The sequence below is a fragment of the Tympanuchus pallidicinctus genome, unplaced genomic scaffold, assembly GCF_026119805.1.
Source record: "Tympanuchus pallidicinctus isolate F22 unplaced genomic scaffold, pur_lepc_1.0 scaffold21, whole genome shotgun sequence".
Classification (NCBI taxonomy): Eukaryota; Metazoa; Chordata; class Aves; order Galliformes; family Phasianidae; genus Tympanuchus; species Tympanuchus pallidicinctus.
The window spans coordinates 2,011,562-2,036,838 of NW_026294733.1; the positions used below are offsets into that span (position 1 = coordinate 2,011,562).

At 40.4% G+C, this 25,277-nt stretch overlaps 1 protein-coding gene across 6 annotated transcripts in view; it reads left to right on the plus strand.

Moving 5' to 3' along the window:
* The window catches only part of SGCD (sarcoglycan delta), a 314,278-nt gene that overhangs the window by 213,700 nt on the left and 75,301 nt on the right, over nt 1-25,277 (plus strand). For all 6 annotated transcript variants that reach the window (XM_052684682.1, XM_052684677.1, XM_052684680.1 and 3 more), the window contains one exon: nt 21,304-21,405. In XM_052684682.1, the coding sequence (XP_052540642.1) occupies nt 21,304-21,405 (102 nt within the window). The remainder of the gene's footprint in view (nt 1-21,303; nt 21,406-25,277) is intronic.

The window sequence follows — 25,277 nt, forward strand, 5'->3', positions numbered from 1 at the left end:
TAAAGGTTTTCCCCAATTTCAGTGTAACATCCATATTTTGTCTTGAGAAATTTGCATAAAATCTCACTGAAACTGCTGAGTGATTTCATTAGACTTTGGAGAACACTCCATTGCCCAACAAAATATATGTGGTGTATTATCCAGTAGTTACAGGATCTTACTACCTGCAAATGCAGCCCATAAGCCTACAGTCAGCCTTAGCCAGACACCTCATTACCTGTCATCTTGTCTGTCCAGAAAAAGTTCAGCCGAATTCCCACTGAGATCAATGACAGAGTTCTAGATTACCTCACATAATTTTCAATTAACGGAATAATGAATTTAATTAAAATCTATTAATATCTCTTTGGGCCGTGATTTTAAGAAATCTTGAGGGAATCAAACTGCAAAAAAGCTCTCTAAGCGTATCTTAGACTAAGTTTAAAGACATAATAAAGAAGAATTAGGAGTATAAACAGAAAATGCATTGCTGCAAATGCTGCTGACTGGATGGGTTGTTGGCTTAGTTTTTTGAGAATGAAAAATGTTAGACTGATGGGAATTTTCCTTTGCTGAATTTCGGGTACCCAAAGAGAGGGTGCTTTTAGCACATCCCACAGTAGGCATCTGACTTGGGTAGGATAAATCACCCTCTGGTGACTGCTTTCTATTTTTGTTGGCTATAGCGTTAACCTGAACACTTCCCTGAGGTTGTGCACCTACGGTTTAGATTCATGTTTTTATGAAGGTAATCCGGGCCCAAATTTGGAAGGGCAGGAGTACAGAGAGCAAAATGTGATTTTAAAGCAAGGGCAAAAATCTGTCCAAGTTATTTGGACTGTCGGTATCTTATCCCTTACCCAGGTGCAGAGAAGAGCATAAGAAAATATAAAAAGCATCACCTGATGCTGATTTGTAAGCTGAAGTTTCACAGCTGTCGCTAAAATGCCTGTGTTCTCTCAGCTCTGTACTTTCAGATCGATCTGTGATGCTGAGGTTTTTATTTCAAATGGTCTGAAATTTTCAGATCTATCTTTTCACCAATTTTTTACAGACTTTGGGCTATTTGGTTATGGTCAAGCAGAAAAGCCAAATCCTGATCCAGGCTGCTTTGAATTTCAGAGAGCTTTTTTTGCCCGAGACTTTATTTTGATCACACAGATTCTGTAATTTCAAAGATTTGAAGATTGAGATATATGAAGTGTGAGCTGGCAGCCTGGGTTAAACAGGCTCTATTGAAAATGGCAGATATGGCCACTGTTGGCCATTTATGCCACTAGGAATATCCTATATGAGCTTCTTTGTATATTGACTCCAAAGTAAATAGTGCTCACCTGACGATGGAAGAAAATTACCAGCTTGTAAGGAACCTGTCCGTTCAGTTTGAACCAATTCTCAGCACTGGGAAATGAAACGTGGTGCTGCCCGTTGTAATTTGAGAGCTCAGGAGAAGCAAACTGAGAATAGTTATATGAATATTATAATCCAGGCGCTCTGTTATATGCAGAGTGCATCTGTATTGATGAGTGGTTATTATTCTTTCCTAGCTGGCTGACATTTATGATTTTCAGGATTTAGACTGGGGTTTTCAGTTCAGTTAAGTCAGTTGTCCGCAAATAAGCATCTCTTATGTTTAAGTTTCCCAGAGTCTTTCTTTCAAACCTGTTATTTTCTCTGAATCAAATGCTTAGTTCAGCAGAGCCTGAAAATGAAAACAAACCCCAAATGGTCTCAAAAGGATATTTTGAGAAGGAAAAAAAAAGTCTGCTTGAAAAGCTAAGAACAAGCTAGGTAAAATACACGTACTAATATTCGTTATTTATCTAGAGCTTTATAAAATCATTAACAGAAAAAAAGTATTTATGGCTTCTTCAGTAGTCAGGATAAATAGTGTCAAGGAAGCCATGTGATCATGCTTTCCTATTGCGAGGTTTCTTGCACGTTGAGATGGGGTTCACATGTGCTGCAGGCAGGTGAACGTTTCAGTGGGGTGTCTGTGGGCATGGCTCCACCCCACTTCCCTGTGCTGCGTCCTGTGTTGGTGTGTTCAAGGAAGATCTTGGAAAAAGGCAGCCCAACCTTTCTTGCCTTGGTTCTCTCTCATATCAACTCAACTACTGGAAATTGAAAAGAAAAAAAGGAAGAAAATGCTCCATGGTAACACAGGAAAAAAGTCAACTGGACCTTTAATGCAAACCCTCAGAAGTGCTCTCTGACACCCATCCAGATGTTGGATTTCCTGTAAGGCAACACATAAACTAACATCAGCATCTGTGAATGTTTTGAATAGCTTCTAGAAGAGGTGAGAGGAAGAAATCCTTCTGTTGAGGGGATGACATTTAATGGCTCAAGACTTCAGGGTCACGGATAGCAAAAGAAGAACGTGGGTGAAAACAAAGACCAAAGCAGTCAGTGTCTGAGATAAATACTGTTCTGTAGCAATTTCACTGGCACAGACTTTCCAAAGACTAAAACACCAAGCATAGAGTGCAGACTTCAAAGATTTGCTGCAGATTCGAGCTCCAGCTTTACTGACACATCCTCTTAAACACATAACTTCAGTTACATGTTTAACCCCACTCTGGGTGGGTTCTGAGTCCAGTAAAAGTGATCCCAGCAGGTTTACTGACATGTGGACAGTTAGTTGGTGTTTTAGATTTTTCAAAATGATTTTTTCTTATTTTCTATTATTATTTATTTATCATTTTACTGTATTATAAAATTTTGTGTTGTTATTTCTTATTCAGAATTATTTATTTATTATTGTGGAAGAGAATGGGAATTGTTTTCAAGAGAAGCATATCAGGAAAGAAGCAGCATGATTTCACTGTGCTAATAACCAGTAGTCCCAGTTTTTGATAGGGTCTACTGAGTTGTCTTCAAGGGACTTCTCTGACTGTCTCTGCAGACTGTATAACAAGTTGGTTTCACTAACTGTTTTCTAGTGGCAGCTCCTGACCCAATTAAATAGATTCGTTAGCTCCTGTATGATTTCATTAATCAATGTACTTTAAATGTCTGTTAAGCAACTTCGCTTACGTTCTTAGACAAGTGATGATGCATATTCTGGTGAGCATACTTATTAGCTCATTGATCTGGATAAACTGTTTTTTATTTATATTTTCAATTTGTCATTACTCCTGAACTGTATCAGATAAGGGATGAATGTAAAAAGGTAATTAAGCTGGTTAGGCTTAATTATTTTTTGTTTCAACTGTCTCTCAGAACCACAGACTGGCTAACCAGGCAAGTGAGCACTAATGAATGAAGCCACATGATTAAAACATCTGTCACTGTCCTGCCAGGTCGATTGAAAGCCGGGATTGGCTGTGCTAAAAGTGCAACAATTGCTCTGAAAAGCCAAAAAGGCAGAGTTAATGTTCTCCTAATCCTTCACCTGTTGAGCTGTCAGTGATGGGTACCAAACATGGACCTATGAACAGTAATGAAGTCACTTATAGATTGGTTCAGCACAGGCATTTCAGGCGAATTAGGTAGACAAAAATGTTAATTTAATCAAAGGAACATGTATTCATTAAATAAAGGTGAACAGGATAGCCAAAGTAGCAAATTAGCTGACTCAAGAGGTGGGCTGCACCTCCTGACTAAGTTGTCCAGATTCTGAAAGGAATGAGAGATTTATTTATGTACAATAGAGGAAAAAATAATAATTTTTATATATAATTATATTCAAATCCATGGATTTGTAAGTGGAAGTCACTGAATTTACTTCAGGCACTGAAGGTACAGCTGTGTGTATAGATGTGGCAGGAGGAGGGTGAGACTCAGAGAAAACGGAGTGAACTAGAAGCTCATTCTGCATTCCAGATGGCGTAAACCACATTACCACATTATTGCTCAAATGGGCTCATTAGCTCCTTATTTCATGGCACTTTTTTAGCAGCAGCGTAGTGTGGCTCTGTTTTTCTGATTTTTCTCGGGCTTCCTTGGGACATGACTGATGTGCAAGGCACAAATGAAACAGTTTTGTTCGTACTACAACCCTGATGAGGATGTGTCGAATGTTCTTTGGGGACAGATCAGAAAAAAACAGAAAATAAAGATTTTCAGCTGTTAAGAAGTAAAACACAGTGCAGAGTGTTTTACCTGATCTGATTGTATCTCATCTAGGCCCAACTGAGTCTCTAAGTTCACTTGGGTTCTGCAGCACAGAAAGTAAATAAAACATTCTGTTAAGAGTTTTGTGGTTATTTTAGCCTTCTCCTCCTTCCCTTCCCCATGCACTATTTAGATTTTGAGTTTATAAAGGAAGCCAAGGCTTTTGTGTGAATAAGAGTTCCTAAGAGGAGACTGGATTTTTTTTGGTGTATCCTGACAATAGTTGTTATTCTGAAGCCTACTGTCTACTGCCTCCAGCTGTCTCCATCCCACCATGCGGAGAGACTGAAGCTCACTGATCCAGCATTCCCAGAACATAGTTGTGTCTGTAATTGTGCGAAGACACATGGCAACCCATGAGAAAAACTCTGAATGATGGACAGAGGTGCAATCTCAGTGTTTCATGTAACTGGTTCTGAGGGAGTAGCTAGAGTAAATATTATTTAAGTATTAATATTTAAACAGAAATGTTTTATAAATGTATCGTAATATGTCTAATGAACTGCACAGAGCTTTGGATAAAAGAATCATTGAGTCACCAAAGTTGGAAAAAGACCTCCAGGATCATCCAGTCCAATCGTCCATCTGCCACCAATATTCCCCCACTGAACCACATCCCTCAGTACATCTAAACATTTCTTGAACGCCTGCAGGGAGGGTGACTCAACCCCCTCTCTGGGCAGCCCATTGCAACACCCAATAACTCTTTTAGAAAAGACATTTTTCCTAACCCAACATGAACCTCCCCTGGCACAACTTGAGGCCATTCTCCCTCGTCTTATCACTAGTCATGAGGGAGAAGAGGCCGTCCATCACCTCGCCGCAGCCTCCTTTCAGGCAGTTGCAGAGGTCTGTACAATCTCCCTTGTGCCTCCTCTTCTCCAGACAAAACAATCCCAGTTCCCTCAGCCATTCCTAATAAGACTCAAGAATTATCACCTACTTCTATGACAGAGTGTGTTTGTGGTATTTATCTTAATGGATGAGGGTTTTTTGTCTTACTCCGTCTGGGAAGATGGCAAGCATTAGGTGCCAAGAGCCATTTTTATTTATGTCTGTACTGGATGTCTGGTTGTTTTTTTGGGAGGATGTCTGGAGAGAAGGAATATTGACATGTGCTGGCATACATGGACTAGTTCGCTTTATAACATAATTTTCAGCGTAATAGTTAATGGGACTATTTTAATTGTTTCAATGTTTGTAGTGTTGTGAAGTAAAGTTAGCAATTATCCCTTTTATTGTTTGTTTGTTTCTTTAGTTCATGTTTTCTGGGATAGGTCTTCTAGGGCAGCAGATGGTAAAAAGGAGATTGAGGTAGAAATTAAAGCTTCTTGTTACAACTAACAGTTTTTATGGTTTGTAATAGAGGTTTCATTTCTGTGGTTAAACAGTGTAAACAGTTTTCATTAGCAACTAAATTTAACATAATTTTCAGGAAGATGCAATTTCTGGTAACTGAGGACGATGATTGATATTGATCTAGCAATGAAGGAAGAAACAATTAAAATGCTGAAAGTGAAAATTGGGAGAGAGGGATGAAGATGAAGCTTTCTAATTTGTGGGAAATGAATCAACAGCATGCATGACTTTGTTTGGAAATGTACAATGTTTTCAGAAATGCTTATGAATAAATTATCCTACAACTGTACTGTGAGATATCAACAAGAGGACGTGTAATTGGAACATGTGAGCAGAGCAGTCCTGGAAGAGAAATATGAGGAAATGCACAGTGGGGTCTTGCTTCATATAGTGAGATATATCGATTTTTCAAATCAGTCATTTCGGTTCATTTCAGTCTATTGATTTGGGCTGCCCAGAGAAACTGTGGATGCTCCATCCTTGGAGGCTTTCAAGGCCAGGCTGAATGGGGCCCTGAGCAGCCTGAGCTGGTGCCCAGTTGAGTGATTTACAGCCCTGCCCAAGACAGGAGGGTTGGAAGCAGATCATCTTTGAGGTCCTTCTAACACAGGTCATTCTAGAATTCTGTGATTCTAAGATTTTATGATCGTGGTTTGTGGTCCTTCTACTTTTACCTGACCAAGCTCAGCCTTTTTATAGGGGCCTGATCTTCAGGTGATGGGTGCTAGCATGTTCTAGAAAATCTATATCCTTTGGACTTTGTTTGCAGCCTTCACATTTGAAGTAAGAAGTCTCTCATCATCTTTGAATGTATTTTCACACTAATAAGAAATATATCGTTTTAAGAAAGGTCATATAAACCAACGATTTGAATTTTAGCTGAAAGCACCTGTATAATTTTGTAAATTTGTCTCTAGCTCCTGATTTGCTGATGGTTCTGTAAACCACAAGATAACTGAGTCTGTGGTGTTGAAGCAACCCCCAGTGCCTCACCTGGGGGAAGTCACTGGGAATTCTTTCCCCAATAACTGTGGTACCTTCTTTCTTCCCCAGGTATTGTCAAGGAGCGGACATGTTGGTCAGTGGCTTTGTATAACCAAGAGATTTTTCCCTTCAGTTATGCTGATATTAGAGGTTGGCAAGCACTGATTCGGACAGAAGACTTGTGTGAAATTCAGTGCAAGTTGTGACTGTATGTTGGCTGCTTCAGGAGTGTTAACCATATGCCATGCAGCTCAGCACAGCCCTGGTGTGGCTGCTCATTGGCTTGTCCGTTCTGTTTGGCACTGGAAGTGCCAGAATTTGTTGCCAGTAAGGAGGCAGAGGGAGAATTGTATTGACGGGTAGGGATACTGAAGCTCAGTGGCAGTGGGAAGGCAGTAGGTGGAAGGGGTAAAACATGAACCTGCTCCAGCCCTTCACATCAGGACTTCTCCAACCCCTGGAGCTGCAGTGTTTTCATTGTGCCATAATGTCCTAGCAATAGGAGCACAGTAAATGTAGGGGTATGGTCCGTTTTGAAATATGCCCATCAGGCAACGATTGCTACGCAGAAGTGTGTTCAGGGCTGATAATGCCCTCTGCCTATTTCCCAATAGTACTGAGTGGACCAAAACAAGGGTCCTTATCAGATGGACAGGTACCATGACTGGGAGCTCTGCCAGCTGCCAAAAAACAGTTTCATTTGATTCAGAGGACTAAAGAAAAAAGCTTGCAAAATATGCAAATGTCTTCTCTTGATGCAGATAAAAGAATATTAGGAGGAAATGGGTGCTTGCAATACCTTTGCTTTGGTTTATAGCGTGATAAAATTCTCCTGTGGGGCAAAGAGATTTTCATGAGGAGGTTGTTAGATACGTAGCTGCCTCAGCCCACTTCAGAAGAAATTCTAGAGTGTTTAATATAAAACTCTAGGTGTTCCTAATTATTCTTCCCTTGTCCAGGAAAGGCCCTGTTAGTTCAGGAGGATATATTGAGTAAAAATATGCAAATGAAATTCAGTGGTTTCAAAAACATTTATTGCTACAGCTTTGTCTTCAGTCTTAGCTCCAGCTATTTTTCTTTTCTTGCATTTAGTGTTTGTATTATGTTAAAATAAAAAATTAGCTGTGCATTTGTGCTTATCTTTAAGAATTTGTGCCCTAAGGCCGTTGCTGTAAGTTCTGTCTTCTCTTTGAGTGCTGCAAAGATATCGATCACTTCAATTCTTTTAAATGCATTTCAGTGTGGTGGAGGGATGCCAGCGTTGCTCATTCTTTGGTGAGCTTTGCTATTCAAAAGCTTTAGCTTCTTGCTGTGATGGCTTTCTGAGGTCTTTGTCAATTGTTCCATGCTATTGTTTATCAGAATTGCTCTAGTTTGTGAAAAGCTTTGGCCATTAGTGGAAGCCAAAAGATCAAACCATATTGACTGATCATGTAACTTCTTGAAATTTCTAGAGAAATAATCTGGAAAAATCTTAGAATATATTTGGAAATTAAGAAAAGCCCTGAAATTTACAGAATATCTGTTATCATAAGAGTTTCATTCTGAGATAATCAGGTCAAAGATATGCCACCCTTTCTAGCTACACAAAGAGATTATATGAATAAATGGTTGCAGGAAACATCTCTGGCCATTACAGTAATAATAATTATCATAACGCAATTGCAAAGAAGAAATTTTATCACTACAATTACCCATACAGGAGATTTGAAAAAGTCCAAATAAGAAACAATTTAAGCATAAATGGAAGTTGTTGTTTCAAAACTAGATAGAATCAGCCAACAACAATATGAGGTATGGCTTAGTTAACACTTGAAATATATGAAACCTCTAGGAGGTCTCTTTGCAGTAGAGTTTAGGGACATATTAAAACTGAAGGTAATTGAATAGCAATTAACTTGACTTAATGAACATGCATTCTTGGGAAGATACAAAACAGTTAATGGATCAGCCCATAACGAACCACAATTAGGAACAGACCTGGTTGTTTTGCTGAGCAAGCATCTACAGAATACCCATGCTAGAATAAATAGGAACATTAATTAACTTGAGTTAATAGCATTCATCTCTATGGTTATTCCAACCAAAAGAGATTCTGTAGATAATCCAGAACAGCTGTTGACGTTTCATGGCTAAGCAATTTAAAGATATTACCTCTATTACTATGGCACGGGCTTTTGTTATCTACAAAATGGAAAGCAATAAACAGGAGTTTGAGTTACAGCAATTGGAATTCATGTTGTTGGAATTCATGTTAGTGAACCAGTTGAACTAATGTGCAGAGCCTCTTTCATCAAAACTTCAGACAACACAGAGAAGACAGTGCAGTTGAGCAGTGCCGTGTACAGGCAGTGTCAGGTTATTGTAGAGGTAAATACTTGAATGTGTTGCTCTTGAACAGTGAGTTGGGGGTCTGAATTTGTCAGCTGAAAGAAAACTTGATTGCCAAATATCTTCTGTTTATTCAGAAAATGAAAGGCAGATTTATGCTGAAATTCCTTGAGTGATTACAGGGGCAGATAAGACGTTTCTTGGAACTTGAACGTGAATATTTGAACACAGTTCCAAAGATGACAGGAGCCACAGCATGGAGAGCTTACAAGTTTAAATAACCCCTTCTGAAACATTTATAGTGACCTTATCAAGACACTAGTAATGTACAAAGTCAGTAGCCAGATGAGAACTTAAAAGGCAGATATATAAATAAGTTGTTTGCATTATCCAACGATTAGATAAATATTTATTTTTCAGTAAGTTAGGAATCTCTGCCTTATTCTACCAGGAAATTCTTTAGAAAAAAAAAAAAAAAAAAAGATACAATTCAGCAGAAAGACAAATCATTAAAAATTAGCTGCTTTGCATGCAAAACAATTACTTCTAATGATAGAGCAAAGTGAAGTTCAGTTCATACAGTGAAAATGAGAAACCGATGCAAGATCCCTGTGAAGTTCTGTGTGCTCACTGACCTGATCTGTTTATTCCACAGGGCTGCCTTTATCCTTCAAAGGACTTCTTAAATAACATAAAGTTTCGCTGGGAAAGAAAGGCATGTAATGAAAAGGTGATGAATGAAAGAGCTGAAGGCTCATATAGGGAAATCTGCACCACGTGGCGTGGTTTTGTGCAGGGAGCCTCGAGGTCACTGCAAAGCGCTATCAGCTGCATGGCCCCACCAACGGCTGATGCCCAATGATGGGCTCTGAGCTAAACTCTGCAATAATTAATGCATTTCCTTTCACTCACCTATATGTCGTTCAGGGAGCTGTCTCGGAAGAGACAAATTAATGACTATTAAGAATTTTATACCCGGCTATTTTCTGTATGTACCGATGTTACATTCTCTCTCTTCTCTAGGAATACTTTGTCTGATGTTTAATAAGCGAAGCTGTTATTATCGTAAATCACAGAAATTTTCTTACCTTATCATAGCTATTGAGAAGGATTTAAAAAAAAAAAGCACCTTTAACAGGACTTTAACAAAGTGACTGCATGATCTTATGGTAGATATGTCAGTGATGCACCTGTATTGCAGCACTGTAGAGCTGCAGAGGAGTCAAAAGAGGTGACCAATCTGGAGCAAAAAGAAAATGTTGAGGTCAGAGGAATGCTGAAGGATGGATGGGTTTGAGCCAGAGGCAGATTATATATGCTTTCCATACCTTTGTTGCAAATTTTTGTACTTCCACTGAAGTTCTGGCCCTCCAAACATCAGCAAGCTTTGAAAACAGAGGTTGTTAACAAGTTTGCAGCTGAATCTCAATTTTCTTTTTCTTTTTTTGCAAGACAGAAACAGTCCTTGCTCCCTGTGCCTGTATAATTAGTGTTTTAATATTTGTTTTCCTTTGGCTGTGTCTGCCTGTTTAGATATTCCTTCAGTTCTTTCAGCATTCACATAAATTAAAATTCTACCCAGAATAACTCCAACTATGCTTAAGATATATAAAGGATTTTCAGCTCCCAAGCAGATCTTTTCAAGTTTGTTCTTAAATAAGGTCTTCTTTAAGTTACAAAGACTTCTACTATTAAAGTGAGAAATTTCTGGAAACATTTCATGGTTTACAAGCTGTTCCATTAAGCAGCAAACTTCACTTAGGAGCATCTTCTCAGGAGCTGTTCCCCTTCCCCATGGTAAGAATATTGTCTGAGGATTTCCTAGAACTATGCCATGTATTGCACTGATTGCCAAGATTGCTGAAGTCTTTAAGGCTTGTTTTTTCATTAATTCAAAGAAAATAAGTTGCTTTCTTTTTTTTTTATAAGCCTCATTTAGATAATATCCATTATACTTACTCATAACTATGACAGTATACTGTGCATTTCTTATTGTGTCGATAAACGCAAACTTGAAATAATGAATTAGAGTAATAAATTACAACACTGATATTAATAACACGTCCTCAGTAGTAAGATTACTGGCCACTCTTCGATGTAACTCTCACTGACAGTTCCAGTGAGGAAAGATCTTCCTGGGCACAATGTTTTACCCACATACATGAGGACTTCACAGTGTATCCGACAGCTGACAAGGAGTGACATATTCAAAAGCATTTCACCAGTAATCCATCTCAATTCCTTGTTTATTACCTTTGGAACTTTCTAGCAGTTTTGTCAATAAGATATTGCTTCTGGCAGTGTTCTATTAATATCCCAAATTTATCATAAGGTTCTAAATTTCCAGCAGTCACCAAAATGTCCCATTGAGCTATTTAAGCTCCTTGAAACCACATTCTTATCTGTAGCCCAGGAAAAATGTATTTTCTCCTATGTCCCTGAGTATTTTTAGATTAAATTTCATGAAGTTACCAAATATGCCACAACAGCAGTGAGAAGTGTTGTTTAGGATTGAGGTGGATGGAGAGGGGAGGAGATGGCAGTGGTGCAGAGCTCCCAGCCTGCTGTCCCTGGAGGTGTTCAAGAACTGTGGAGATACGATACTTAGGGACATGGGTCAGTGGGCAGTACTGGTCGTAAGTGGACAGTTGGACTGGATGATCTTAGAAGACTTTTCCAGCCTTGGAGATTCTGTGCTTCTATGAATCCTCACTGCCAAAATCTCATAGCGTGGGGCAGCATGGGTTCTGGATGCTCTACGTTTTGTGTTCTCTTAAGGGAAACAAATTCCTTCTAGAGCACTTTAGGTTCCTAAGCAAATGTGCTTAGCAATTATGTGTCATTATCCCGCAGGTTCTTCTTTTGGAAAGGGAAATCTTATCCTGGCAGCGACAAACACCAGCTGCCAAAGTGTCCAAAAAACTGTAAGGAAAGCCTGAGTTTCTCTCCAAGCCCTGCCTGGGCCGTGATGGAGAGCCACAGGGTGCCTCTGGCTGCCTCAGAGCCCAGTTCTGCAGCTCGTTCCTTTATTTTCTTTGAAAGATTCCCCATGGAGCAGAACCAGATGCCAAAGGCCTCTGCCAAACCTCACTGATGCTCACTGGAGAATACATTGCTTTTACATTTACAGTGTAGCGTGCTGCTCTCTCTTGCTCGTTTTGTCATGCTGGAGGGAGCAGACATCGGTGTCACTGCAAAAATATGCCCAGCAGATCCTCTCCAAAATGCACATGGCCTAGCAGAAGTCCAGACGTGGTTCATGAGAGAGGAAATCCGGGTCTGAGGCAGTATTTCTTGTGAAAAAAAAAATCATTATTTGGATGATTTTAGTGCTGGTAAAATAATAATAATAATAATAATTACTATTATAAATTAGCTGCAGTAAGGTTGCATATAGCAGATAAATGAATAAGAATGCAGGCTGTGAGTCACCCAATTTGCTCCTGCTGGCGTCATGTTAGAAAAGAGCAGGAAGAGGAATAAACACAAACGTCCCCAAATAAGGAGTATTTCTGTAATGAAATGCCACACAGAGCTGTGCTTTCTAAAAGCAAAAGCCTGCTGAGAAAAAAAGTCACTTTCCAGTGACTTTAAAACTCTGTTTCAAAAAGTGTTGGAAAAGGGGGCTGCGTCTGTCTTTGTTGTAGTTTGCAACCAGAGTGGGTGGCAGTTGTATATTTTTGCATGTCATTCTCAGCTATTTTGAGCACATGATACCACGCTTCTGACTTCCAGGAGAATCTCTTGGCATCGGCAGAAGTCCCCCATGACTCAGTGAGCCCCACTCGATAAATAATGTGAAATTTTAAAAAGCCTGCACGTGGGTTCAGCTTACAAAAAAAAGACGACTATTTTTTTTGTCTCAACAAGCAGTAGAACAGTCTTAATATTTTCCAGTGGCTTCACAGCTCAACAAGTACAAATGGCCATAAGGGTAATTTTGGTCAGTTATGTGAGGAAGCATCATCCTGCAGGGCAGGGCGATGCTGGATTGGGGTTGCTGACAGCACATTGCTTATTCCTTCACTCTGTAAACTGTTTTCTTTCTTCTGAAGGCTCATGTATTAGGTGTGTTAGCAGCTTTGTGTCAGTACTCGTGCTAAATACACTGCAGCTGGGAATTTTGGGAGGAGTTAATTGATGATGAATCACTAAGCTTCAGCTTAGCAGTGGCTTCAAATTGAAGATCTGATCTCATCCTTTGCCCACCATTGAGAAAGATGAGGGACCTTAACTGTACCCATGCGTTTCCCTCTATGAATAGTTATTGGGTGCCATTTGTTCAAAAAGCAGTAGAAGCAATATACTTATTTATACTTATTTCTGCCTCTTTGTGAGATGAGCTTTCATTTCTTTCATTTCTTTGCTGTCCCCAGAGCCTCCCCACTAACAACGTCATACGCACTGTAGATAAGACTGGAAGACAGTTTAAATTATTTCTCGCTATATTCTGATAGTGAAAGAGCTAAATCATATATTTTTGTGACAAATACAGCTTTAAAAATTCTGTTCTGGTTCCTTAGTCTTGAAGGCAGCTTCTTAACAAGAGGACTATCGATTCTTAACACAGTGAATTTTATTTTAAAGCAAATTTCTTTTTACCTATCTGTTCAAATAAATTGAATTTGTCTCTCCCTGAAAATCTGAGACTTGATTAAAAAACAATAATCATGAGGACAATCCCTGAAGTGACTCTACATCAGTATAGTTGGGAACATGTTTTGGAAGTGTATTTTATTTCATATCTGTTTATTGTTTTGCTTGGTAGCCTATTTATTGTCTGTTTTAATCCTACTGCACTGAGCTTTAGGTCCACCCCAGTTATCCAAAGGCTTCTAGAAAATATGCCTCTTGGAGGAGCTCCAGAACAGCTGGCATAGAGCAATCTGGGTGCTAGAAGAGCTGAATTGCCATTTTCTTTCCCTAAAATGCAGAGGTAGCTTGGGGCAATTATGTTCCAAGTGAATCCACGCTCAGATGTGATTAATTGTGTCGCGCTGAAAATATTCCTCTCCATCCATACTGTTTTCTCCTGGCTTTTGGAAGCAGCAGAAACAGTAGTTGTGGAGGGGAAATGAAGCAACAGAAAACATGGATTCGCATCATGATTATCCTACCTCCGGATGTTGCCATAGCAGCAAGTACATCGTGCAGGTGCAGTGGTTGTTGAGAAGGTCAGTGCAGGAGGCACCTCCTCCGGGTGTCCTCGCAGCCTGTAAATCAGTCTGCTGAGATGGGGCTGTCAAATGTGCTAATAGATGGGACTGCAGGAACAACTCCAGCCCTGCTCTGCCTCTCTCTGTATTTCGGGAAGCTAGATGTTGGCGTTGGCCTTGGGCAGCGGTTTGGATCCACAGTGTGCTTGTGTGAGCTTTATTTCCTTGAGCAGATCTGATATTGTGCTCTAATTAGTGCCTCTGAGTTGTTTTGGCACATTCACATCGGACAAAAATGACCCAATAATTGGCCTCATTTTCAAGGGCTCACCTCCAGAAACTCTGAGAGCTGTTACTTTCTTTTTCACACTCAGACCTTAATCTGCCAGCTTCAGTGCTGGTCAGTGGGAGCTGCTGAACACTGGATTAGTCATACACCTTACTCCACAGTGTAAGTAGAAACCTCAAGAGAGATTCACTGAAATAAAGAAAGGAAGAAAAAAATATCCTCCTTCTCCCTGGAAGCTTCTTCCAACAATATAAAGACAAGTGAGTTCATTTGACCCTTGTTACAATTTGAAAGACTTACACTACGGAGGATATTTTGTCCAAGATCTTGATAGTTTAGAAAAAGAAGTGTTGATTCTTTCGTTCATTTGGTGACTGACAGATTATTGTAATTCAGGAGTATTAGACCATAATGTATAAAGCCTGCTTCTGCAACCCCTCCAGCTCTGCAGTGAGTTTATGTGCAGATTTTATTATTGCTGCATTATGAGAAGAGCTCTTGTTCCTATGAGAAGAAATTTCTTTTATTCCACTTCTGAGTGAGCACGAATTTCCACAGGATGGGACTATTCCCTTCTAATTAGCATAATTACGGTAATGAGCTATACTGAAAAAGACAGAATTCAAGGGACACATTTGGAATATGTGTTGACTTTAAGATGTGAAACATTGGTATTTATTGGAGCAAAGAAACAAAAAATGCTCAAGAGAACAGGTTCATTTTAAAATGATTCAGTATGAAGGTGATCCATGGCAGGGAGTTGAGAGCCATGAAGGGCCAATATGAATTCTTCCTGCTGTGTCAATGCAAAGGGAATTTATTATCCCAAGAGGAATTTTGCAAGTGATGGCTCTGTTGTAGTAACAACATTGGGATTCATAATCATTTTCTCAGAAGGTCTGCTAATCCTTTTTACTGCAAAAATGTTCTCTCAAATTGAATAGTTTACTTCACAGAAGTCCTGGTTGTTTTTTTTTATTGTGCTACACATCGTCATGTTTTGAGTAAACTCACTTGGAGTTCCCTTTGAAAAGAAATACTTCCTACCCAAAGCAGTTCCAGCAATATGCAGTAAATCCTGAGCTAGGCTTTCTTCAAGCACTGGCTGAATGATTTGTTTAGAAATGGTTCCAGCCCAAGTCTGGAGTTGTTTCAGGGGCTGGGCTTTAGTCCCTTTGACCAGCTGCAACTTGTTCTTTCTGCTCCTTAAGACTTTTCTTCCACTGAAGAAACGCATTCCACTGAATGCTTTTTATTCTTTTTCTTTTTTTTAATGAGAACTGCACACACCTCTTGAAGAAATCTTCATAATAAATAGCACTGGCTTTGTTGAGTACTTTGTCAGTGTGAAAGGAACTGACAGGGGAGAAAGATGCTGTGGGACTGTGCACATGGCAAGTGTCCCTAATGCCACTGTGATGTACAGAATCACAGAATTGTAGGGGTTGGAAGGGACCTCCAGAGATCATCGAGTCCAACTCCCCTGCCAAAGCAGGTTCCCTACAGCAGGTCGCACAGGTAGGCATCCAGGCAATGTGCAGTGAGGTTGTGTCCCTTGAGGACTCCTGCTCACATTTCTAGCTACCAATCTGTGTCATTTTTTCCTCTGTATAATGCAGGGACAAGCTGGTTGTTGTGGCACTGAGCTACATGGATAGATGGATGCCTTCCTTGTTAATTACATGTTAATCTGTCACATATTCCCTTTCAGAGTAAGCTGGAGGCATCTTCTGCCTCTTAGTGTGTGGTCATACAGAGCGACTAACAAAACTAAGAGTTTCCACTTGGAAAGAAGGGCTCTGAGCTTTGTGTTGGCTTGGTTTGGGCTGAATTTTACATCACCGTAATGGTCTGCAGGCAGTTTTCTCCTTTGTACACGGCATCCTGGCTTGTATCAGCAATCCAGCAGGAGCAGGCAATTGTCCCCGTTTCTGTGCTGCCTACATGAGCTAGTAGGCAAGGTCTCAAAGCAAAACTTCAGGACAAAGCTGTCACACACCTTATTTTGGAGTTTAATTGTTCAGGACCATGCTGTGTAACCAGTCCTAACTTTCCAGAACTGAGCCCACTGGTGGGTTTTTAGGCATTCTTGGCTTCTCTGGGAAAATGACTGTGCTGATGCTCTGCTAGAGAGTGGTGTCTTTCCAAAAATGACTAATCAAGTGAAGAAAATGAGGAGTGAGAGCAGATGCTGTTCGAGTCAGTAGGTGTTTGAGGTTGTGAAAAGCTGACAGCAAAGTGCATCTCTGCAGACCTTCCTTAAGTCTGGGAAAACTGGAAAAAGTAATGTTAATATAAAGGTAGGAGAGCACAGAAATCTTCTGAGGAAGGTAAGGTAAAACAGGTCACCTGCATTTGCTGTTTTTTTCCTCCCTAACTTCGAATGTATTGAGCTGTGTAATAACTTGCACATATCTGGAAGCGATGCAGAGTGCAGCAATCAATAATACAAGCAACAATAATCAGGTGTTGCAGCCATCTGACATGAGCAGTCTCCAAAGATAATTCTCTCCCGCAGGATGTTACCATACATAACTTCAGTTTATTCCCACTAAAAGAAGCAAATCCTTACCTGCCATGCAGACAAACCTTGCTGCAGAAAACTGGTACAGGATAGAGGTGCAGGAAAAAGCATGAGGATAACTGCTTTTTCACCTAGCAGCCCACAGCACTGACACGAGCCCACAGCACTGACACACACTGGGCTGGTGGTGGCCAGCAAGCAGCTGGAGCTCATAGTGTTTGCCATCACTGGTGTCCCTAGAAAATCCTTAGGAAAAGAGCAATAGAACAGTAAACAGCACATTTCCCTTCTATATTCAGAAATACCTGAGGAAGTGCAGAGCAGTGTGAGGCTGAATGTATGGTTTGTAAAGAACAGAGCATCATGGCACAAAGGCTGCAGCCAGCCCATGCTCTAGGTTAGCTGTGGCATGAGCCCAGCCTTACGTAGTAGAGCTACCATAGGTGGCAGACACTTCTGGAAATCCCCCACAGCAGCCCAGATTGGTGCAGCTTGCAGGTATTCACTGCAGTAATTACATCTCTGGTCAGGTTGGCTGCTTTTTCTTACTCTTCCAACTGAACTTCCCTGCTACCTACCTATAGTTAAAAACAAAGTAGAAAGTAACCCACAGCTGATACAAAGGAAAGCCAAACAAAAAAGCCAGGCTTTGCCTGTGCATATAGCCCCAGGGCTGACCTCGAGGTAAAGGAGCCTCAGCCTTCAGGTAGCAGCAGTGCTGGGCTCTTCCCCTGACACCAGCACTATCCATTGTAATTGGTTGTTAAACTGAGCTGCCTCTCAAGCTAATAAAAAAGAAAGTCCTCTGTCATTCAGCAATACCAAAATGACATTTATGTTATTTGGGATTTTACCATTGCTGTCCCATTTTAACACGGAGCAGTTGGTGATAGCATATAAATTTTTATGCCTGCCCATTACAAGGCATTGTATAAAAAGAGAGGTGGCTGAGGCAGTAAAAGTAATGTGGAAGTTATCTCCCTGCTCTACCAAAAAACTGAATAATTCAAAGCAGGAGGTAATGGAAAGTTCCTGACTCTGTACCTGCTGTTTTCCAGCAGTTAGCCTGGGAGCTCCCACAAAGCTGGTTTGTGCCTGCACACTGAAGTCATTCATTCTCTGTTGAGGAGTCTGCTAATAAAGAGGGGAGAAACAGAGATTGTCGGACATCAGCGTACCCAATAATCAATACTGCATGTTTTTTTCTTATTCACAAGCAACATAGTGGCAGATAAGGATATATAGCAATCATGACACAGTGTTTAATAAAAAAATCATGGTCTCTGTCACTCCGGCCAGTTTCCTGCTCTGTTTTATAGGTCAAGGTCCATGAAATTTCATAGCACTGGTGCTATATATATATTCACTGTAGCAGAGTGTGACATTTAGTTTCTATTAAGCCATATACTATAGGGAGGAGGAAGATGCTTTACCCAAAACAACACATGCAGGGTGTTCTTTCACGCAGTGATTTCTTTCAAATATATCTGTATTTTACTACCTTTGTATCAAGCTGCAGAATATTTTCTAACAGGAGGTAATAAGGGAATACGATTTAATAATGATTATATTGCTAGAAATTAGGAGTACCTGCTCACTTCAGAATCTGTTTATAACCTTTGTGTGTTTTTTTTTTGACTGCTAACCCAGAATGTCACTACAAAAAGCTGTCATTTTCAATCAGAAGAGGCATGAACAATAGGGGGGGTAGTGACGGTCAGTGTCAGTACTGAGCTTTGTGTCCTGACCCCAAACACCATGGAGGGAAGGAGGTAACATCTGGTGAGTGGGGTCAGAATGACAGTGTCAGAGGCTGAGAAGAATAACATGGGGAAGTGCTTTCTTTACTCTGACCCCATGGTTTTGTATTTTTGAGAGCACGTGCCTGCCTGTACAATATGAATCAAATGTGTTCTTGAAGTTCTGCTTGTTGAACATTGTCTCATAGACCTGATGTGTCTTATTGGATGTATAAGACCAGCTAACTGTGAGTTATATGGCCCATATGTGTGTTTTGTAAATATAAGTAATCCCACTAGGGAATACTTGGAAACAGGAGGTGAAGGGGAGAAAGGAAGAGAAACACTCAAGAGGAAAGTGGAATATTTGATTTGTGCTATGACTGAGGATATAGTTGTGATCCTCTGAACTTGATGGTTTACCACGGCTTCAGTGGTGATTTGACAAGTGCCATCAGTCCAAGTTACTTGGAGTATTGCTTTACATCAGCTCAGCAGCGAGCCCTGGGAATAGTCAGGATTGGTAGCTGTGGAGGTGGTCATTCCTGCAGCTAGATGTGACACCTACCCATGTGACACTGGAGAACATCCTGCAGCATGAAAGCCTTCAGGGCTTGTAATCTCACTGAAATGTCTATTTGGGGAAAGACTTTTTAGATTTTTTTAGCAGAGCAAAACACGTGAGGGTCTGCAGATAGCAGTAATAATTCCTGCTCGCTCAAATCGCAAAGCATACCACTATCAAAATTTAATCTTGGCTCTTTGGCACATAATCATATTTCACTCATTTTCTTCATACTTTTGCTTGAGATAAATGAACCCCCTTCTGTGCCTTCACCAACCCAGAATCCATAAGCCAGTATTTTACAGCTGGGGCAGGAAATGTAGCAACTGGCACTTTACAGTCCATCTCTCATTCCCCCTCCTTCAGCAGTCAATAGCATTTTCAGCGTATGTCTCCATTTAAAGTTTGCTTACACCTTTCATTTCAAAATGATGTGACAGCAGTCAGTCCATCAGCCAGCACTCCTGAACCCGTTGTTCATGAGTCATGTTATGAGGAAAGTGATCATTGCTTGGCAGGGAACACCCTCTGGACTGACATTTGTGGGAACAGGGGAATCCCTGGTGAGTGACCAGCATCCCTGCTGAGCTATGCTGTGTCTTTGAGTGGTGGATGTTCCATGCTTATCAGTGTTCAAGACATTTGGATAATGTCCTTAATAATGTGATTTAACTTTTGCTTAGTTCTGAAGTGGTCAGGCAGTTGGACTTGATCTTTGCAGGCTCCAATTGAATTCCTCTCCCTCACCCTCGCCTTCTTCCTCTCCCTTTCCCTTTCCTTCTCCCTCTCCCTTTCCCTCTCCCTCTCCTTCTCACTCTCCCTCTTCTTCTTCCTCTTCTTCTCCCTCTCCCTGTCACTCCTCTCTCCCCTCCCCTTACCTTTCTTTGCATTTGAAGTGCTTTTGGTTATACATCTATCTTTTGCAGTTCCCCCAAACATCATTTCTTAAACACACAACTTTCTATACAACTGGAGCCTAAATGAATGTAAATCCCACATCTTATTAAAAGTTGTGTCTTTCTCTCACAAGCTAAAGGAGAAATATTTTTAGTTGGGCCCCATTCTACTTGTGAGCCAATATACCTGTCTTATTGAATAAAAACTGTATGAAAAACTCATACAAAATTTTGACGTATGTTTTTTTTGCTATTATGGTTTGTCATATGCTTTATTACATCTTGGACACACATAAGTAAACAATTTCGAACGAAAATGGACTATTTGTAGTCATCTGCTGGAGACCTGCAGCCAGCTCTTTGCCCCACTTATCAAGAAGATTCCCATCACAGTACAGGAAGCAGTGGGGAGAGGGCTGGTAACCCAAATGCGAAATCCAGATAAGTAGAGAGAGATGCATGTTACATCAGTCACTTCAGACCTGACCTCTGGAACTTTGCAATAGTTACTTGAGTGCAGGAGACTGACTCAGACTAGGAGAAGACTCAGATATTTGGATATGGAGGTTCAGACTTCTGGGATATGCTCAGGCTGTGCAAGGAGCACTGGGAAGGCTCCAACCCCAAGCTGGTCGTCTTGGAAAGAAAAGTCAGGATTTAGCCCATGGCAGAAAAGCAGTCCATTGGGAAGGTATTCCTCTTGTATATATAGTTGCTTCTCCAAGAGCACATATTTGCAGAAATGTATGTTTTGATAGAGCTGTGTATTGTTTTTACATTGTTGAAAGCACAAGAAAGATGTGGTAATCAACACATCCTTTTGTCATGAGCCCTAAGGAAAACACACCGAAGAGTCTGTTTTTTGCAGAGATTTCCCCAAATATGGGGGTGCATGTTCTATACTCCATTTATTGCAATACTCCTACATAGCCAAAACCTGCTTTGTCACTTCAGTGAAAATAATCACAGATCTATATGGAGTTCAGTAAAATTAATCACGTGTTCTTTATGTGGATTTGTCATGAATGAGAAGGTAGGTTAATTTACAGACACACAGTGGATATTGCAGTGAATAGTTTCCTGTTAACGCAGCGCATCGCTGCGTCTCTGAGTGGAGATGACTGGCTTAAAAGAGCATCTTTCATCTGTGTAAATGGTTTACTGGGGGGCATTGCAAATTGCTCTGAATGGATTTTTTTTCACAGAAACGGGGCTAAAAGGATAACACGAGTAACTGCATTCTCTAGTGCCTCCCAGTGTTTTGCATGTTTTCCTCAGTAGGAAACAGAAATCAGTTATTGGCAGCCTGATGGATTTAGTAATTGTAACTAATGGGGATGTTTTGTTTTGTATGTGTTCTAGGATGGAATGGGGAACCTGAGAATCACAGATAAGGGTCTGAAGCTGGAAGGAGATTCAGAATTCTTGAAACCTCTCTACGCCAAAGAAATCCGGTCAAGACCAGTAAGTTGTTGGGAAAGGAATAATCACGTTTCTGCAGTCTGAGCTGTAAGAAACCTTGAAGTGGCAGAGTGGTATCATTACTGGATAAATTACTTTGGCCATTCTATACAAACATAATTTGGGGAGAGAGACGGGGTGTCTCTCGGGTACTTTGTCAAGATACAGCATCCTCTGGGTGGTTGCAAGGTCGGTACCTGTGGATTTAGTTGATGTAAGACACAGTTAAAATTCTCCAAGGACCTCTGAGATTTTGCATGGCCTTTGTGTCTCCCTTCAGGATAAATCATAAGCAGCCCTCAACTGAAAGACCTGAGGTATAGGGATAGCAGGCAGTTGTGAATTCCAGCTCACATTTAACTAGTTGAATCTTCTCTGCAGAGAGGAATGAGCTGATGCCTTAGCAGAAGGGCCTGATCTGTTAGCTGGTGCAGTAAACCTGTACTATGTGCTCAGTTGTATTTCATGTTGTGCTTCAAAATTGTATGTGCTTAAAATTCAGCACTGCTCCGTGAGACTGCTTGACAAAAGTGGCAAGGATGTTAACAACTGAAAATGAGGAAGAATCCAAGTGTGATTGAAATAGCATTTTCATGGTAGCATTTCACTGACTGTCAATGCCTTTTCTTGTTTTTAATGCAATCCTGTTTGTCCTGAGTAGCTGTAAAATAACCAAAAAGATTACATATCCATTCCAGAATCCTTCTAAGAAGATGTCATCTAGCTTGTTTCCTCATCTGAAGTGTTGAGTCAGATACCAACCTTCCATTCTGATAACAATGGCAGATAGCTAATTAAATAAAGTTAACAGCCTTTTATCTCAGCATTTCAGTGGTCTTGTAGAAATTGGAATTTGTAGCATAATCAACGTAACATCCAATACAATATCCAATTTAATTATTGAAGGTTGTAACCTCTGTAAGATGGCTAGGAATTGATTTCAACAAGCGTAATCATTTAGGAAGAAAAGTTAATGAGAAAATGTTCATATCTATAAATGTTTTCATTCCTGAATTAAAAGAGACCCATAAAACCTTATGTGTCATACATTTCGTAATGTAAAGTGTGTGGAAAACGTGCAGCACTTAGTCTGATAAATAGACTGAAGAATTACTACATACATTTCTTTTCCTTCAGTTAGATTGCTGAAAATAGTACTTGATTACTGAGAGAACTAAGAACCCTTTCTTGCTACGGGGAGTTTACTGTTTAAATGTACCATTATACTGATTTACATTTTAATAAGGTGGGGGGACAGTCTGTGTCTCCTTCTTGAGATAATGAAACGAGTTTCCTCACCACTGACAGCTTAATGAATGCAAGAAATAGAAAACATACGGTAAGACCTCTGTGTGTGCTCCTTGCTATATCCATCCTCCAGGATTAGCCTTCTTTTTGCAGTTGTGCAGGAAAGCCAGGAAGAGCTGATCTACAGCCAAGCAAGTCAGAGCCTCTCTGCTCACTTCAGTCAATGAATCCTGAAGGCTGTGTTAACTATTTAGTTGCATAAACCACATGTATAGTTTCTGACTTCTTAGTGGAGTTAAACTGGAGAAGCCTGTGCTGAATATCAGGTTGCTCATAGTGATGCTGGAATTATTAATGAACTGGGAATCACAGGAACAATCCTGTTGATTTCAATCAACTTAGGCTTTCTTGTGCTGTGAGAGAACTTGGCCTCTTGCAAGCAAATCAAAGGGCTGCATTCAAGGAATGACACTTATAGGTTATTTAAAAACGTTATTGATTACCTGAAGCAATATTTGTTTAAAGCATGTTAGTATGAGCCATTATTCTGTTGGAAGGAAGCATTAAAGCAGTTCCTCAGCTTGATGAGTATTGCTAAAATAAGTGCCAAACTCAGCATTGATACAGATGAATATCCATAGTAATTCCATAGCAGTATTCCCTGGGTTTTTGGAAATGCATAATGTGGCTTTAAACATGCACAGTGGAAGAGAAGCAATATGACAAATCACAGTAAAGAATATCCAAGAAATAAGCTGGCATGCAGTGTGTTCTGCCTGCTTTAACAGCCTAAGAGTTATGCACAGTAATAGATTATGATTTTATTTAAAGCTCGAAAGCCTTTCGGACTCTGCTTATTTTGAATAATTATCAGAATAAAAAATGCCAGCTTTGGTATTGTTCTGTGCAGTAGATGGAGGGGCCCCATGAGCACCATGGCGCTGCATGGAAATGCAGGAAGGAATCGTGCTTTGTGACTGACAGTTAATAAGAACCTGAATTTGTCACTGGTGCCTCTCCTGCATTTCTAAGTCCCAGGGATGCTTTCCTAGGAGCTGTGCATTCCAGCTTATAGATAGTTTTGGATTTCCATTTCAAATGGATTTCTTTTTCAAACTAATTTAGCAGGAAGGGAAGACAGGAAGTTTAGGCAGGTTAAGGCAGGAAGAAAAGAGGTTTTAGACAGGGGGTTTAGGCAGGAAGAAAAACCCTGAAGTGTCATCCCAAAGGACTGTGGCTATCTGGGAACCTCTGCTTTCTGTGATTTGTGCAGCAGGTACTGTCTTCCTTGATCACCTTCTGGGATACGTGGTTGCCTTTAACTGCACTCTTTTTTGGAAGACAACACATTGCAAATGAAATTACAGCCAGGAAGAATGAATTTCTGGTACTGTGGCATGCAATTTATGGTACTAAGAGAGGTATTCTTTTGGCCTACCCTTCAAAGATATTAGCAGAAGGATTGTGTGGAAGTCATTCAGTCCCATGTGAGAGATATGGCCAATAAAACCACAGACCTGAACTGACTTCTAAAAGCTGCTTCCAGCATTTCCTGCTGCAGCACCACCACCTCCTGTCTCAGCAGTAACCTTTCAGGCTCACTCACCTTTTCCCTTACCTATTCGAGAATGACCTCAAATACTTCTCTCTTAATGTAGGAAGAGTCTCTGCTCCTGTTATTTCCCGTGCCCTGGCTCAGTAACACTTGGTTTGTAATTCCTCCTGGATTAGGACCCATTCGTAACTGTGAGAGCCTGCAAATAAACGTAACCTTGTTATTGCAGGAGCCTCAGTTTTTTTTGGAGAGTGACGAATAGCAACTGGTGGTAGCTGTGTTTGCACCCTTGTAGTCTTGTTTTAGAGAAATGAGATAGATGCATTCATTTCTCCTGGAGCAATCAGAGCATCTTAAACTCCCAGCTGAACATATTGCAAACTAAACGGTGTTTTCCATGCCACTTGCATGGAACATGAGCATCTTGCTGTCTTTAATTAGGAAGTTAACTGGACCATGAAGTATTGCCTGTGTAAATAAAAGTGATTTGTACTTAGTCAAGAAGGTGCATTAGGAATCCTCACATTTCTTTACTAGCACATAAATTATGGAGATTATGAAAAATTGGACAGGTCATCTATAAACCCATCTGTAGCTCAGCTGCACTGTCAATCTCAAAATGTAGCTGTCTTTCTAACTGTTGTAATTTATTGTGGACTATCGTGTGAACCATCTGCTTGCTTATAAATCAGACAAACTTTGACTGAAAGTTGCACGTAGCAGCACAAATTGTTAATTTTATGTGCTGGAAAGCAGTGTCAACAGTTTGGTGGTCTGCAGTCTTCATTGCGTTCGTCTGAATTGAACTCTCAACATGGAAATTTTCCTGCCTCTGTTCAGAAAAGCTGCTAATGAGCAGAGTACTTGAAGCCTACTATAAGTGGAGATTTAGCTTTTTTTAGAGCAATTGTGTTGTTTGAAGCTTGCCTCTTCGAAGACTTTCAGGTCTGTGAGTAATTTAAAAGGGGTGAGACAGAGAGCAGGCTGTCTGTGTTTTGCATTCTGGTAACAACAGACATAAACTCACGTGCTGAGATTATACTGTAAAATCAAGTGAATTACTTCCTCAGGA